Here is a 14,803-nt window from a genome sequence, read left to right as displayed (position 1 = left end):
AATAATAATAATAATAATAATATACCTGCATAATCGTATGGATTTTTAACTTTAAACATTTGGCGTCTTTGGAAATTCTGGGATCCACACCAGGATTTTGAAAATAAAAATAAACCATAAATACAAAGTAAGGGTTAGAGAGGTATGTCACTAAAATTCAAACATTTCGAAGTGAGTATATTTTATTTCTCTGGCGTTGAATTACCTCCACCCTCTCCTCACATCCACCTCTCAGCCTCCTTCGCCTTCAAAACAATGGACCGACCCCCCACTTAAAAACTTTTGGGGATACTTTTTTGCCAGGACCATCTGTCAGATTCCTGTGGGTATGACTCACCGAACGGAAACAGATTAGTCATATTAATTTTGAATGTTACCATGGTGCCCACTATGGGAGCAGGGATTATACTGCATATATGAATACATACATAATATAGCCTAGTCGCGTGCGTGCGCCTGTGTGTGGGTGTTACCACAACACCACAACAATAAGTTAGAAAAGAAAGAGGTCGAAGTCTAAAACTAAAAGCTTATCAAGCACATGATAAAGACGAGTTTTTTTAGGGAATCTGCAAAGTAAATGGACGATACCTGTCTACGCATCTATATATGGAAACACACGCCGTGAAATAATAAACCTAGTAACAGAGTAGTGTGTGTTGTTGAAGGGTGTGTCTCTGTGATGTGTGTGTGCGCAGTAAAGGAGGAGGTCTTCTCGGGCAAACTGAACCGAGTCCCTCTCCACCCTTTTCGCTCAGCGTTGCAAACCTACCTCATCCGTCAACAGCTTTTTACTCTAATTCTACATTATATCGTTTATTTACCGGATTTCACGCTGCACCGAACTGTGAGGACTTTTCTACGACTTGTTTTTCAAGCTGCACTGCGGACATTTCTTTGAAAATCAAACGGGACCATCCAAACTGCTTGAAACCAGAAGTGCCAACCACAGGAATCGGGTTGTGTGTATGTGAGTGTGTGAGTGCGTGCGTGTGTGTGTGTTGCCACTGCAGTATAGTTGCCCAATTTGTGTGTCTGTGTGGAGCTGCCAGAGGCCTCTACAGATCTCCCTCTCCGTTTAACCATGTACCAAGTCGTAAGGAAGCTGTTTTTTACGGACTGCCAGTGCGCAGAAGATGCGCCGAAAATATACGAGGAGCTGTTCGCCAAGCTCGACACCAACAAGGATGGGAAAGTGGATGTGTCCGAGCTGAAGGCAGGCCTGGCTGCCATGGGCATCAAAACCGGGAAAGGAGCAGCTCAGGTAGAGCCACAGAAACTGAACAGTAAACATAAAGGCCTTAAGGAGGAGAAAGTTGCTTTATATGTGCTACTGCATTCCTGACTAAACTGAGCAGGCGGTAATTCCTCAGAGTTAACCCTAACCAACCCTAACTGTAGACCTCAGAGGAAGTAACTTATTACTTTTACTCATGTACTGCATGTAAGTACAGCACTGAGATACTGGTAAACCGGTGAAAAATGATTTTCAGTTTCCCAGAGGCCAAAGAGTTACCTTCTGTTTTTCCACCAGTAAATATTTGGCACTTAATAAATGACTTAAAATGACTATTCAGTGGTCAAAGTTTTTCATCAAGTCATCAGATAGCTTCAGCGTTACTTTATTTAACTGTACTTTGTACTACATTTATTTCATAGTTACAGTCCCAAATTCTCCCTATTCAGATTTATATTATGTTGCATTGTAAAACATTATCTAAAAAGATGAGATATCAGTCACAAGGTCCATTAAGTAGCTGTTCCGGAGCTTTCTTTAGTATTACATGAGGTTCATCAACAGATGTAGTTTGCAGAGTCGACGTGGAAATGTTTATTAGCATTTTAAGGACGTCTTGTCCTTGTTGGCCTAAAAATCTAGGTTCAAAGTTCATTCTTGAGATTGAAAACATCAGTTAGGAAAACAGTCTGACCATGAGGGCCATTTAGTGGCTGTTCTGGAGCTTTTCCATCATATCACATAATCTTCAATGTGAGTTTTAGCATGTTATTCTCATTATATCTCTAAATGAACTTTCTCCAAGTTTAGAAACGTTTGTTGAGACAGTGAACTCAGGACTCTAAATGAGCAGCAAGAGCAAAGAGCTGATATAGCTCCTCTCTCATTACTACCATGGACATGCCCTCGAGCAAGGCACTTAACCCCAAACCGCACCAGTGTGTCTGCTGAGTGTCCCAACAGGTCAGACTGTGGTTGTTCAGAGCAGTTTCCAGGTGTGTAACTGGGAGCAACAAACATTCCTGTCAACCCAGGTGAAGCAAAAAAAAGTAATGACGTATTTCTTCCATTTCTTGTTGGTTGTAACCCGAAAGTTAAACCCAAACTCAGGTCCTGCACCTACAACAGTCGCGTTAATCCAGAAAATGATCTCACATTGAGATCTCTAATGTGGAGCGGAGGGAAGCAGTTCATTATTCCCATGCACATCTTTTGTCTGAATATTTTAACAGTTCTATTTATTCTTATAACAATAAAGCAAATAGAAAGGAAACTAGAATGGCGCTCAGTAGAATGCATACCCCCACCAATGCCCCATCCTGCAAAGTTAAAGAAGTGATTAAAAAAGTCTGAATCCACTCGTTTAACCAGATCTGCAATAACATGTAATAGGTTCCTCCCTGGCCCATCCCCCATCCATTTCCAACTTTGGTACAAATAGGTTCAGTACTTCCACTTGGGCAGCTAAGTCTGTGAATGATCAGGTCCTTGACAAGACGTCACAACCTCAGTTTGTGCCTCATTTCCTCCGGTTTTTCTTATATAGTTTTTTCTAATGGTGCCAAATCACCATCTCAGTCATGTGGTTTTCTCTGGAAAAATAACAGCAAGCTCAGGCCGGTAAAGAGTAGCGTGGTTGAAGAAAAGGAACACCTGAATTTCTCAAACTGTCTCAAAGTTCACAGTGTAGGTGTAGGTGAGTTTTTTTTATTGCGGGCTGCGACTTTAAGAGGATGGTCCCACCTTTACTAATCAAATAATCTTGCATTCCTCAGGCTCGTCATTGAGTCTGAGAGAAGGTAAGAAGAGGTCAGCGCTGTGTGTGACCAGGTGCTATAAAACAGGAGCGTTCACTATCCATACAATTACATGATAATGATGATAAAGTGGTTATAAACATGTGCACTGGCTGATTCTCTAACAGCCTTATTTGGCCAGTAGAGTCGTCATGCATCACAATAACTCAGATCTTTAATTAATCTATAATTTTAACACAGAATGATTTATTAAAACTGGCATGTTATTAATGCTTAATTTTTCTATATGGATTGCACATACCCAAATGGATTAGATCACCTATTGACTTGTGAAACAGGTCTAGATAGCAACTGATGTCTTGAGGAGCTGATCATGAGTCAGCACATTTTTGTGCAACATTACGCACCTATAGTGTAGTAAGACAATTTTCTTGATCTAGAACAAGGACAATCTTTATTTACATAACAGTAAAAAAAAAAAGAGATAAATGGATGAATGCAAAGCAGGAAATATAAAATCAAAAGGCAACAGCTTCGACTATGTAAGGGAAAGTTAATGACAGATAATTAGGCCAAATCATGGAGCTTACACAGGAAGTGAGTTGAGATAAAGTGAAGAAGCTTTTCTCTGTGTTACTCCGCCACCAGCTGGTAGAATCAAGCAGCTGTTGTTTGAGGAGGCGATGACAAACCTACCTCATGTCGCAGCAAAACCTGAACCTCTACTTTCAGTCACAGAGGAGGTCAGACAACCAGCAGCCAACACACTTGGTCACGGCATGACAGAAAGAAAGAAACTGGTGTGATGATATACTGTTTTTTTTCCCCCCTTAGAAAATTATTTCTTCTGGAGACCAGGACAAAGATGACGGGCTGGACTTCAATGAGTTTTCCAAGTACCTAAAGGAACATGAGAAGAAATTACGGCTGACCTTCAAGAGCCTGGACAAAAACAATGATGGTAAACTTTATATTTATGGATTTTACCACTGTTCAAGTTTGTGGGATGTGAGAAATGTCAAGAAGACGACTGTGTTTTTATTTCCAACAGGTCGAATAGACTTCATGGAGATAAAGCAGTCACTCGCTGATCTGGGAATGGAAATCACTAAGGAGGATGCAGAGAAGATCCTTAAAAGGTATTTCTGCTCATGTTACAGCTGCTCATAAATTAGGTCCCTTCCATTTTGCAATATTTGTTGTGCTCTGCAACACAAATGTGAGTAAAATGTATTAACCCAGGCTCGTTAAAACCTCAAGATGTTAAAGGAGGAGACCAGTGTGAGCGACTGATAACCAGTTTAGTGTGTGTTTTGGCTGTGATATGATAAAGATGTCTTACTGAGCTGGAGACAGCATGCTAATGTTAAGGAATAACATCCATTTGTATCCATATATTAATATGTTGTAGAATATTTCCTAGTTTGAAAGGAACACTCAGCACTCCCTTAAGAGACTCCTGAACCTAATTTCAACAACACACATTATACATACATACTGCAGGATAGATAGATCTGTAGCTTCAGACTGTAGTTACTGTAGGTTTATTGTAATTTTTTTAATCCACTGCTTCTCCTCATGAATGCTGATTGAGCTGCCTGATGGTATTAACAATAGTGGATTGCATCAGTAAACTATTTTGACACTCACAGAGGAAGGTCTGGGTACTACATGTGTGTGCAACTTGTAGTATGTGTTTGTCTTTCTGGCAGGAGGCCCAGACATACTGGGAGGCAGACAATAAAAGCTACATCAAATATGTTGTAACAGTTTTTTTTAAGTGAGCAAACAGTGACAGCGTGTTCAGCTGCACAGAAAATGTTTTACCACAGATAAAGGAGGATTTATGAGATGATTTATTTGTTACAATGAGTTGGGATCATGTTAAGAACTTCAGTTTTTTGCTGCTCCTCAAGTTAGTCCAGTTTATGAAGGGAGCTGTGCAGTATGTGATGTATTTGCATAGACAAAGGTTGTGCATATGTACAGGAGCGCATGTGACGGTGAGACCTAGAAAGAGAAGTAAAGCAGGATGTCCATGACTTTGAGTCAGACCCAGAGATTTGTTTGAAAAAACACAATAATTGTAATTGATGAGTGTGTTACTAAGCTGAACAGACACAGAGGAAGGAAATAAAAGCTGTGTGCTGAGGGAAGATGAGGACAGAGACTGATTGTGGAAGAGACCAAAGGGGAGGTGGGGGAGTGACTTGGGCTCAGATATGTCATCTTGTATGGTAGTTGGAGATGTTATATGTGTTATAATTGGTGGTGGTTTGGATGACTTCACTCTTTATGACTTGTGACCTAATTCTTGTTTGCATGCTCCCTCACTATTATCTGTTAACATTAGGCAAATCCCTCCCTCTCTCTCTGAGCAGAGGTAAGGAAGAACTTAATTGGTCCAAAAAGTGAATGGGATTTGGAATGGAGTATCAGCGTTACTGTTGATCCACTTGTCTGTTTCCTTTGACAGAGGGCCCAATGGTATGATGTGAAATTAACAAGATAAACCATCACTGTTATCACTTTCATCTTGGTGAATGTAATGCTAATATTCAGCACTGATATTACCTTTCTTGTTTGTCTCAAATACTCTGGAATGTAAGTTGACTGGTTGGTTAAACTTGTGGTTAAATGTCACTGGCTGTTCTCATTTTGTGTAGCGTTAGGTATTTACTGAAATATGAGAAATTAGCTCTGATAGCCTGGGGGTTTAAGGTGTTTAAGTGGCTCTCCCCTCATTTTGTGTTTGTTCTCTTAAACTTCAGATGAAGGAGGAAGAATAAATCTCTGTGCATCAGCCAGTACGAAGCTCGGACTAGTCTGTAAATAGACAGGACAGCTGAGCCAGGGTAAAACATCACTCTGGACATAAAATAACATTTTTTCTGTTTATCTTTGTTCTGCAGTATTGATGTGGACGGCACCATGACTGTGGACTGGAATGAATGGAGGGAGCACTTCCTGTTTAACCCGGCCACCAACCTGCAGGAGATTATTCGCTTCTGGAAGCACACCACGGTGAGGAGGCGGAGCATGACTCAGTCACTGTACTGTCTGTGTCCTTATGTTAGTGTGTGTGTGTGTGTGTGTGTGTGTGTGTGAGGGAGAGAGCAGAGATCCTAAAGATGGATTCCCTTTAGTAAACACAGACCAAAATAACATCCACTTACAACCAAAGATGGAGCCAAAAAACACAAAGGTTCAACTCAGTATATTGTAAATTAATTTAGCTACAGTGTAAGTTTTAATAGTAGTTTTTAATGGAGGACACAAGGAGAAAAGTATTAATAAAAAATGCAGAATAAAGATCTTTTCATGGTGTGGGACTTTAAAGCTGAGTATTTTTAGCTCATGTTAATGTCTCCTTTGTTTTTGATGAGGTTACCATGAATAGTTGGTGCTGGTGAATAGGTTTTTGTTTTGCTTCCTGTGGAGGAGACAGTAGCATGTCCCAAATTCCCTCAAGCCAAGTCATTTTGCATCACATATTTCCTTCAGTGAAAAGAGGCATAAGTAAAAAACACAACATGAAGGCAAAACAATTAATCGTCCAACCTGTGCCCTCAGTGTCCTTTGAGCGTCTCAGACCTCACTCTAAGATGCCCAACACTGAAGGGGAAAGTTGTTAAAGAGAGCGGTCAGCTGATACTGGATTTGGCTGAGGACGTTGGCAGCTCAGTATCTCTGCGTCACCAGATTATGTTCATTCATTTCCAGAGAAGAGGTGAGAAAAGGAGGGAGAGAGGTGGGGGAGGAGGCTATGAAGAGTTTGTAACTTCTGAGCACGATCAAGTCTGTACCATAAAGACACGGAGGTTGACACTGGATAAGAAGCTTGACTTTTCCTGATCAGATTCAGATCAGAGAAACAAAACATTTTATTTATTACAACATCGAGTGCAACCATGCTAATTGAGAGCTTTCTGGTTTGGTTCTAGAAATGTTGTTTCACACCTCAACTTTCTGCTGCCCAACAGACCAACAAAGAATATTCACATTGTTCTGTCTCAGCTGAACTTCAAAATGTAGATCACTGGCTACATGGAACTAATACTGTGACATGTACAATTGTTGCGTGCCATTTCCAGTGAATGGCTAATCTCTGACGTCTGCTGCCTCTGTTCACTGGCACAACCTCCCAGGTCAAATAAACCTGGAGCTGCTAAACCTGGCGGAGATAAGCTAATTTCAGTCCTGACCTGTGGTGGGGGATTAGCTTGTCAGTGGGATTGGGACAGGTCGAGGAGAGAGGAAGTGAGTGCAGAGCAGAGCAGGACAGGAGTGAGACTGAAGGAGTGGTTGGTAACATCTATGGCAGTTAGAGCCTCCCACCACCTCCAGTATTCACACCGATGGTTACTGGCCACTCGGTATACAACGTGTCTCACCTCAGGCTGGATTGGATCTGCAGTCCCTTGGCATCTGACCGGGCACCTTTTTAGGATCGTGTGAAGGATCCAGGTCGGTTTAGGAGGGAGTTTGTTCGATACTGGGACTGCATTGCGCTGGATCAGCAGCTTTGTTAAAGGCTTGAGATGGCCATGGCTCTGCTGCAGCCTCAGCAGCAGCAGCAACACCAGCAGAAATGGTTTTTCCTTGACTTTGAAGACGATGGGGGGATCTATGAGGTGGAGGTGGACATGGTAGGTTTGTGTGTTGACCCTTTTGGGTTTAGTTTACCACCTGGTCATGAATTCAGTGTCTTTATGGTAGAGCGTCACTGATACATTAGTGGGGTCAGTGTATCGGTCAGTTTTAACTTAACATGGATACTGTATATATTTATTGGAGTATGTGTCAAATAAATACTAAATAATAGGAAATAAGTAATTAAGAATTAGTGTTGCCATTATGTAATTTGTTCACTCACTGTTTATGTTTAAAGCCCTCGGAAATCCATTATTGGATGGGCTCCACTTTATAGTCACAGTGCACAGATTAGTGTTAAAGGGCTTCTAGTTTATACAGCATGTTTTCCCTCATAGTCCAGTTTATATAGCTGTTTTGAAGTTTCAATTAAAAAAAAAAAATATATATATATATATATATATATTTCAACCTGAAACTGGTTAAATTTGACCCAAATGCATTAGGAGGGTTAATGTGTGTTAACACAACATTGAACTAGGGAACACGAGACCCTGGGAACATAAAATAAGTTTTTACATTCCACTCTCATGAATAAACAGGAGATGACAAAATATTAGGTTTCCCATAAAACTCTATTCAGTGCAACAACATCTTGGAATTAATTATCAAAGTCTCACTTGACAAGTACGTTTAAAGATTCACAAAAGTAGTACAGTATTTCTTGCTGAGATATCATTCACCTTTTTATGACACTGTACAGAACGTCATGTTCTTTGTCCTGCTTCTATTTGACAACAGATTTAATTCCATTTTCCAATCTCAGATCAAGTGTAGAGTGACGTTGCACATCAGTGTTGCCTCTAAATGTTCCAGTAGTCTGTTCACAAGACAATATGCTGGTATAAGTTAATTATCAAATATCAATGCAAGCCTTCTGATCACACAAGGATTTGTCCACACAGTATTTAAACTGAGCCGTCTAAATTAAATTGCTACAGATACTGTATGTTGCTGTAACTGATGTAATTAATCTCCCAGCGTGGACCTGTAGTTATGCAAGGATTTTGGATAAGGATGTGGTGTGTGTCCTGTCCTGCCAGGCATTAAGTACAAGGTGAAGCTGTGAGTCTCCTGTGGCTTTGAGGCTTTGATAAAATGCATCTCAAAAGCAGTCCACGGGTTTGAGAGTCTACAGGGAACTGACGAGTTGATGTTTTTAGAAACATCCTTTACTGTGATTTAACTGTATTGTGTTGTGTGTAGGTGCTGGACATCGGTGACAGCCTCACCATCCCAGATGAGTTCACAGAGGAGGAGAAGACGACTGGTTTGTGGTGGAAGCAGCTGACGGCAGGAGCCATGGCGGGCGCTGTGTCCCGTACAGGAACCGCCCCGCTGGACAGAATGAAGGTCTTCATGCAGGTGAGTTAGGACTTGTACTTTTCAGTGGTTGAGAGTGTTCAGTGGGTTCTGTGGTAGATAATGTGGCAAAAGTTCAAACTAATTCCCCTATTTAAGTTGTTTAACCTGTTCTTAAGTCTATTTGATGTATTTTACAGGCTGCCTCTAATGCTTAATGAACATATTTCCTTTGAAAAGTCAGTTTCTAGTCTTTTTTTGTTTACAGGTGCATGCTTCTAAGAGCAACAAAATCAGCCTGGTCGGTGGTTTCAAGCAAATGTTAAAGGAAGGAGGCGTGACGTCTCTGTGGAGAGGAAACGGCATTAATGTCCTGAAGATCGCCCCCGAGACGGCCATTAAATTCATGGCGTATGAGCAGGTAGATTCACTGATTACAGCAACATACACTTCAGGTTTGGCCACAGTCACCCTAATAAAAATGAATTATATTTTGGTATTTTAATTATCAAAGATCATATTATTGTCACTGTTAGTCTTGAATAGACCGTCACTCCTGTGTCACTGTGTTTCATCAGTATAAGAAGCTGCTGGCCAGTGAACCAGGAAAGATCCAGACCCACGAGAGGTTCATGGCTGGATCGCTGGCTGGAGCCACAGCGCAAACTGCCATCTACCCCATGGAGGTGAGCAGAGAGAGTAGTAAAAAGACAAAAAGGTTAAAGAGAGAAAGTAAAACTGGGGTTCAGGCAACAGGAGTCAATTGCACGAGTTAAACACAGGCGGTAGAACCCAAAGTGTTTACTTCACAAATCAGGGTTGGGTGCACAAAGAGGCAACGGGTCAAAAAGAGAAACAAAAAGAGGAGAGGAGGCAATCAGACTCAGGTGAAACCTATTAGGGAGGAGCAGGTGATCACATGGTTGGGAAACACATGAGGGCAGGAAGTATCTGAAACAAGACTAGAGGTGAGTATTTCAAAATAAAACCGGAAATAATGACTGAAACAATAGGAAGAGAGTATATCAGTATATAATATGATATGACCTTGGACAGCAGGACAGGATGTGACAGAACATCTGATGTGACTATAAATAATTTGTTAATGTAACTCTCACTGTCTAAAGGATTGAATGGAGGCCGAAGTCAAAGTGCTGTCTGGTGAATAATAGTGATAATTTCTGTCTGTTCAGGTGATGAAAACCCGTCTGACCCTGAGGAAGACTGGACAGTACTCAGGAATGTTTGACTGTGCCAAGAAAATCCTGAAAAAGGAGGGAGTGAAGGCATTTTACAAGGGCTACATTCCCAATATTCTGGGCATCATTCCCTATGCTGGCATAGATCTGGCTGTGTACGAGGTACGTGGTGTTGAATCTGTCTATGAACAATAAGCTGCCACATGGTATGTTCTATACCCTACATTGATTTTGGTAAGTGTGGTAGACCCAAGACACACATACATGTCTTGTTCATCCTCTATCCATCCTCAGAGCTTGAAGAACTTCTGGTTGTCCCACTACGCCAAAGACACAGCCAACCCAGGTGTTCTGGTGCTGCTCGGCTGTGGTACCATATCCAGCACATGTGGTCAGCTAGCCAGCTACCCTCTGGCTCTGATTCGTACCAGGATGCAGGCACAAGGTATGAAGAAAAACAGCTCTTTAATGTCAGTTTTTGTTTTGTTTCAAATCCATTGTGTTGTGTTACCGTCCTTCTCTTCTCTCAGCTTCCATAGAGGGCTCAGAGCAGCTGCCGATGAACCTGATGGTGAAGAAGATTCTGGAGAAGGAGGGCTTCTTTGGACTTTATCGTGGCATCCTGCCCAATTTCATGAAGGTCATACCGGCTGTCAGCATCAGCTACGTGGTGTATGAGTACATGAGGTCTGGCCTGGGGATTCAAAAGTAGGCAGCAAAAAAAAAAAAGTCATCTGTGATTACCAGAGTGTGAAAGGATGTGCAGCAATTTTGTATTTCAAAACATTTCCCTTCTTACATATTAGGGAAACTGTCATGTTAAGAACTTTACCTGTAGGTCACCAACGTCTGGACTCTGCTGCAGATGGAGCCACTGTAGAAGTTTTTAAAGTGACTGCAGGACTTGTTGAGCCACTACAGTAAAGAAGCTGTTTAGAAAATCCTGCAGAACTCGCATGATAATAATTAATAAGACTTCTACAGTGTTTCCATCTGTATGGGGTTTGTCCAGGCTGCGTTTACGATGCGCCCGCAGATTTAAGTGCACTGTCAGTCTCAGGGCATAGTTTTCATTTAATCAACCAAAGAACTTAAAAAATACAAACACTCTGAGAGCTTATTTTTGTTTGGTTTAATTGTTGGTTTAAGTAGAAATGTCAATGTTTTTATATAAGTCTCATTTTACGCGTGGGTCCCATTGATGTCACTCCACCACAAATGTGTCACATGTTCCTCTAATATTTGACCAAAAAGCACCTTATTGTACCAAACTTGAGTCTGGGGGAGAAATCCAAGATATCACCTGCTAAAATGGAGTCACAGTTTTTTTCTTTCTCTTCTCTATGATTATCAGAAGTAGTCAGAAAGTCAGAAAGTCTCATTTTTCATTTTTTTTCCAGAATCTCATCCAGATTTATACAGCTCCCCCTGAAATTTTGGAAGTGCAATACTGTATTTACACATTGGACATTCACTGTTATGTCTTTTGGCAAATGATTTCACTTGAGTGTTGTTGGTTCCACAAAGGTCTCCTTTACACAGGACATTATTAAGGCACCTTTCTAGTGAGTTTGGTGAACAGGGGAGTAATGTGCCTTACATGATTTTTCTCAGACGTCCCGTTTTTTTGCCTTTCTTTCCAATATTTGGTTCATTAGATGCTGGTGTTTACAGTAATAAACCAATTTGAATACAAACATGAGACATGATTGCATTAATTTTCATCTTGAAATGTAATTGAATTTAAATGAATATGTTTGATGAAAGCTTCCACTAGAGCCATGTGTGTTGTACTATTTGCTGGTGGCTCTAAGTACAGATTACTCCAATTCAGATCTTATGTAATATCCTTTCCCCCAGTGATGTCAGTACTCCTGACTTTAGCTGTCTGATCCTAAGCACGTAACAGGACAAAGTGAAAGGCTGCTATGCTAATTTGTAGTGCTATACTAATGGAAGGAACTTACAGGAAAGAAGCACTCTTCCAGCTATCCAGTTCCTACTGGACTCTTATAACACTTAATAATTTGAATGGCTAAATCATTTAAGTTTAAAACACCAAACATTTCCTGGGTACAGGCTCTTTAAGTTTTTCTTTTTCATAACCTAAACTGCATACCTCTGGGCGTCCTCACAAAACAGACACATTTTAGGCATCATTTTGAAGTCTGTTGAAAAGCTATAAAATGTGGACTGACTGTTCCATCGTCTAATCAAACAAAGAACACGTTGCAAGACACAAGTGCATTTATTTTATATTCATCAAGTGTGGTTTCATGAGCTTTTTCAATCCATTTTATTTTTTTTCCTTCACTGTGAAAGGATCTGAAAGTCTTTGACTTTGGCAACTCCTACTGGTCGTATCAAAAATCACTGACAGATACTTATTTCCTCTCTCTGTGAAAGATGATACAAGCTCTAATATAACAGCTGGATGTGTAAGAAAGACCTTTTAGACGAGATAAGAGGAAACATAGTTTTGCCCTTATATTTTCTCTTTTGATTTTACAGAGGTCAGTTCATGGCATGATATATAAAACATACAACTCCTGACAAAAGCATTCAATCTGACAGAGCTCTGATTAAGACACTTAATGGGGCAGAAAACTCTTTAATATAAAGAAAAAGCAAAATAAAAATCTATTGTCCAGCTTTACAGTTTACTTAATCTGAGAAAATCTTCTTTTCTGGGTATGTTCCATTAATCAGGAGTGTGCCAAGTAGAGAAAAAAATGCCACAATGGTCAGGATGGCACGCAGGGCTTTGAACCAGCTGGGGTAAGTGGGCAGCAGAGAGAGGTCGTAATGCAGCGCAATTCCAAGTGCCATAATGACCATGAATGTTGCGGAAACAATGTTGTCGCTCATCAGCATGGTCACCCAGGCTAACATGGAGGGAACCACACTGTTGGCCAGGTTTATCCAATCAGGTTTGGCGGGGCTGCTCTCAGGGAGAGCGAATCCCCAGCGAGCTCCACCCACGAAGGAAACGATGGAGGCGCTGTAGGCTAACTGAGCGTAGGCTAATTCTGGGAAATAGCTCTCAGTCACAGCCATGAACAAAGTAGGGGACACAAAGGGGATCAGCCCTGCAAACCCCAGGACCAAGGCTGGTTTGGGACCCTTCCACAAGTGCTCCATGTCATAGCGCAGCAGAGGCAGCTGTCTGGGAGGAGGTTCAGGCTGTGGTCGCTTCTTCAACCTCACAGCAGAGGAGTGGAAATGTTGGTTCCTCACTAGAAAGGAAGCAGCATGGGTTTGAGTCCTCATGAAGAGCTCAATCCGCTTGAAACCATGGACAGCAAGAGGTTTTAAAAGTCCAGTGCCCCTTTCTTTAGATGGCAGCTTTGCTGGTGAGGCCCAACAGGTCTGCAGGGTCCTAGATCCACCATCATCAGAAGCTCCAGTAAGGGCTGATGTCCAGCATCTTTGTGAAGGACCTGCCCAGTGCAACACCTGAGAAAAAAAACTATTTGTGTTAAAATTCTGATTGATTTTTACTTTTAAAATGGTTAATCATTGCCAAGATACATGAACAACTGTGCTCGGGAAGCTGGGATATCAAAAATGGTCCTTTACCTTCTGAGCTGCAAAGGTGCCTCTTCTAAACATGGCAGTGAGCATCTAAAAAGGACACAGAGGTCAGGTTAGGTCAGGCAGAAACACATAATAAAGGCTAATTTTTTTCATTAAGATTGATGAATATGAGTTTGAAAGGAATCTAGGAATAAAATGTAAATGAAGCCAAAAATATTTTACATCAAATCTCCCAAAACAAAATCCAACACATTTAAAAATGCATCCGGTTTAAAAGGGGCTTTGGGCATCTAGAATATTGTTCCTGATAGTATCTAAAAATAACGTGAAACTTTACTTGGTATCTTGAAATAATGATTTAATATCTCAACATAATGAGAAACCTTCTCCAAAGAACAACCTATATTTCTCGAAAATCATTATTTTGTATATTAAAATAATGAGAAACTTCCTCATCATTATTTTGAGGTCGTTTCGCCATCATATTAGCGGAAATGAGTTTCCACACAAACCAAATCTGTCTTTACTGATTTCATCCTGTTCAAACTCCTACACAAGTGTCACAGAAAGCAAAATACAACTGGCAGGACAGCAGTGTTACTTCACGCTGCAGAGAAAGGACGGCGTTTGACACAACAGATACAACAACAACGTTTCTAATTTAACAGCTAACGTTACACAACTGAAGCCGTGCGATATAAACCACATTCCTGTAACACAAACATTATAATTACCTTCGTTTCAGGGTAAAACCCTTATGCTTCGACTGTCTGTTACCCTCAGGGTCAGCCAGTGGGAAGTTAGCAGACTTAGAGCTGGTACTACGGTTTATTTCTTCCGTGTTTGCCAAGCTTCGTCCTGATCTCCCTAACTTCAGTTCCGCTTTAATTCAGTGGATCTAATAAAATCAGGCTGGTTTGATTAATAATTGTTAATAATATAACAAAAAGGGAAATGTGCTATTTTATTTTTATAAACTATGTTATGTTTAATCAGCCTTTTTAGTACTAAATTAATGTATTATTGGCCTATAGGGCAATAAAACTGAAAAATAAGTGCTGTAAGAAATTTGTTTGCTGGCAGGTTGTGTGCTTGGAATGCTGCGGTAGACTGCCACG

At 40.8% G+C, this 14,803-nt stretch overlaps 2 protein-coding genes across 3 annotated transcripts; one reads left to right on the top strand and one right to left on the bottom strand.

Moving 5' to 3' along the window:
- The first annotated feature begins 697 nt into the window (after positions 1-697).
- On the top strand, positions 698-11,845 carry slc25a24 (solute carrier family 25 member 24). 2 transcript variants are annotated; one of them, XM_018671545.2, is made up of 10 exons: positions 698-1,264; positions 3,829-3,955; positions 4,046-4,133; positions 5,907-6,018; positions 8,854-9,012; positions 9,218-9,370; positions 9,528-9,635; positions 10,143-10,310; positions 10,443-10,593; positions 10,679-11,845. In XM_018671545.2, the coding sequence occupies exons 1-10, from the start codon at positions 1,085-1,087 to the stop codon at positions 10,858-10,860; spliced, it is 1,428 nt and encodes a 475-aa protein (XP_018527061.1). In that variant the 5' UTR covers positions 698-1,084; the 3' UTR covers positions 10,861-11,845. The 2 variants fall into 2 exon arrangements, with proteins under 2 accessions (XP_018527061.1, XP_018527062.1); XM_018671546.2 differs by lacking the exon at positions 698-1,264 and adding an exon at positions 3,624-3,737.
- A 532-nt stretch (positions 11,846-12,377) lies between these two features.
- On the bottom strand, positions 12,378-14,525 carry LOC108880113 (transmembrane protein 69). Its single transcript, XM_018671547.1, has 3 exons — positions 14,420-14,525; positions 13,728-13,772; positions 12,378-13,604 (listed from the first exon to the last, which is right to left on the bottom strand). Exons 2-3 carry the CDS (start codon positions 13,770-13,772, stop codon positions 12,813-12,815), a joined length of 837 nt encoding a protein of 278 aa, XP_018527063.1. The 5' UTR covers positions 14,420-14,525; the 3' UTR covers positions 12,378-12,812.
- Positions 14,526-14,803: the final 278 nt, after the last annotated feature.

This window comes from Lates calcarifer, linkage group LG17 (assembly GCF_001640805.2).
Source record: "Lates calcarifer isolate ASB-BC8 linkage group LG17, TLL_Latcal_v3, whole genome shotgun sequence".
NCBI lineage: Eukaryota > Metazoa > Chordata > Actinopteri > Centropomidae > Lates > Lates calcarifer.
The sequence above is the reverse complement of the archived record's forward strand: the minus strand, read 5'-3'. Positions and strand labels throughout refer to the sequence as shown.

Excerpts from the sequence above, each read along its gene's own strand:
- LOC108880113 (XM_018671547.1), bottom strand. The coding sequence starts at position 13,772 with ATGCTCACTGCCATGTTTAGAAGAGGCACCTTTGCAGCTCAGAAG. Across the intron at positions 13,605-13,727 it reads GCACCTTTGCAGCTCAGAAG|GTGTTGCACTGGGCAGGTCC; the intron begins GTAAAGGACCAT and ends TTTTTTTCTCAG.
- slc25a24 (XM_018671545.2), top strand. The coding sequence starts at position 1,085 with ATGTACCAAGTCGTAAGGAAGCTGTTTTTTACGGACTGCCAGTGCGCA. Across the intron at positions 4,134-5,906 it reads GCAGAGAAGATCCTTAAAAG|TATTGATGTGGACGGCACCA; the intron begins GTATTTCTGCTC and ends TTTGTTCTGCAG. Across the intron at positions 10,594-10,678 it reads TACCAGGATGCAGGCACAAG|CTTCCATAGAGGGCTCAGAG; the intron begins GTATGAAGAAAA and ends CTCTTCTCTCAG.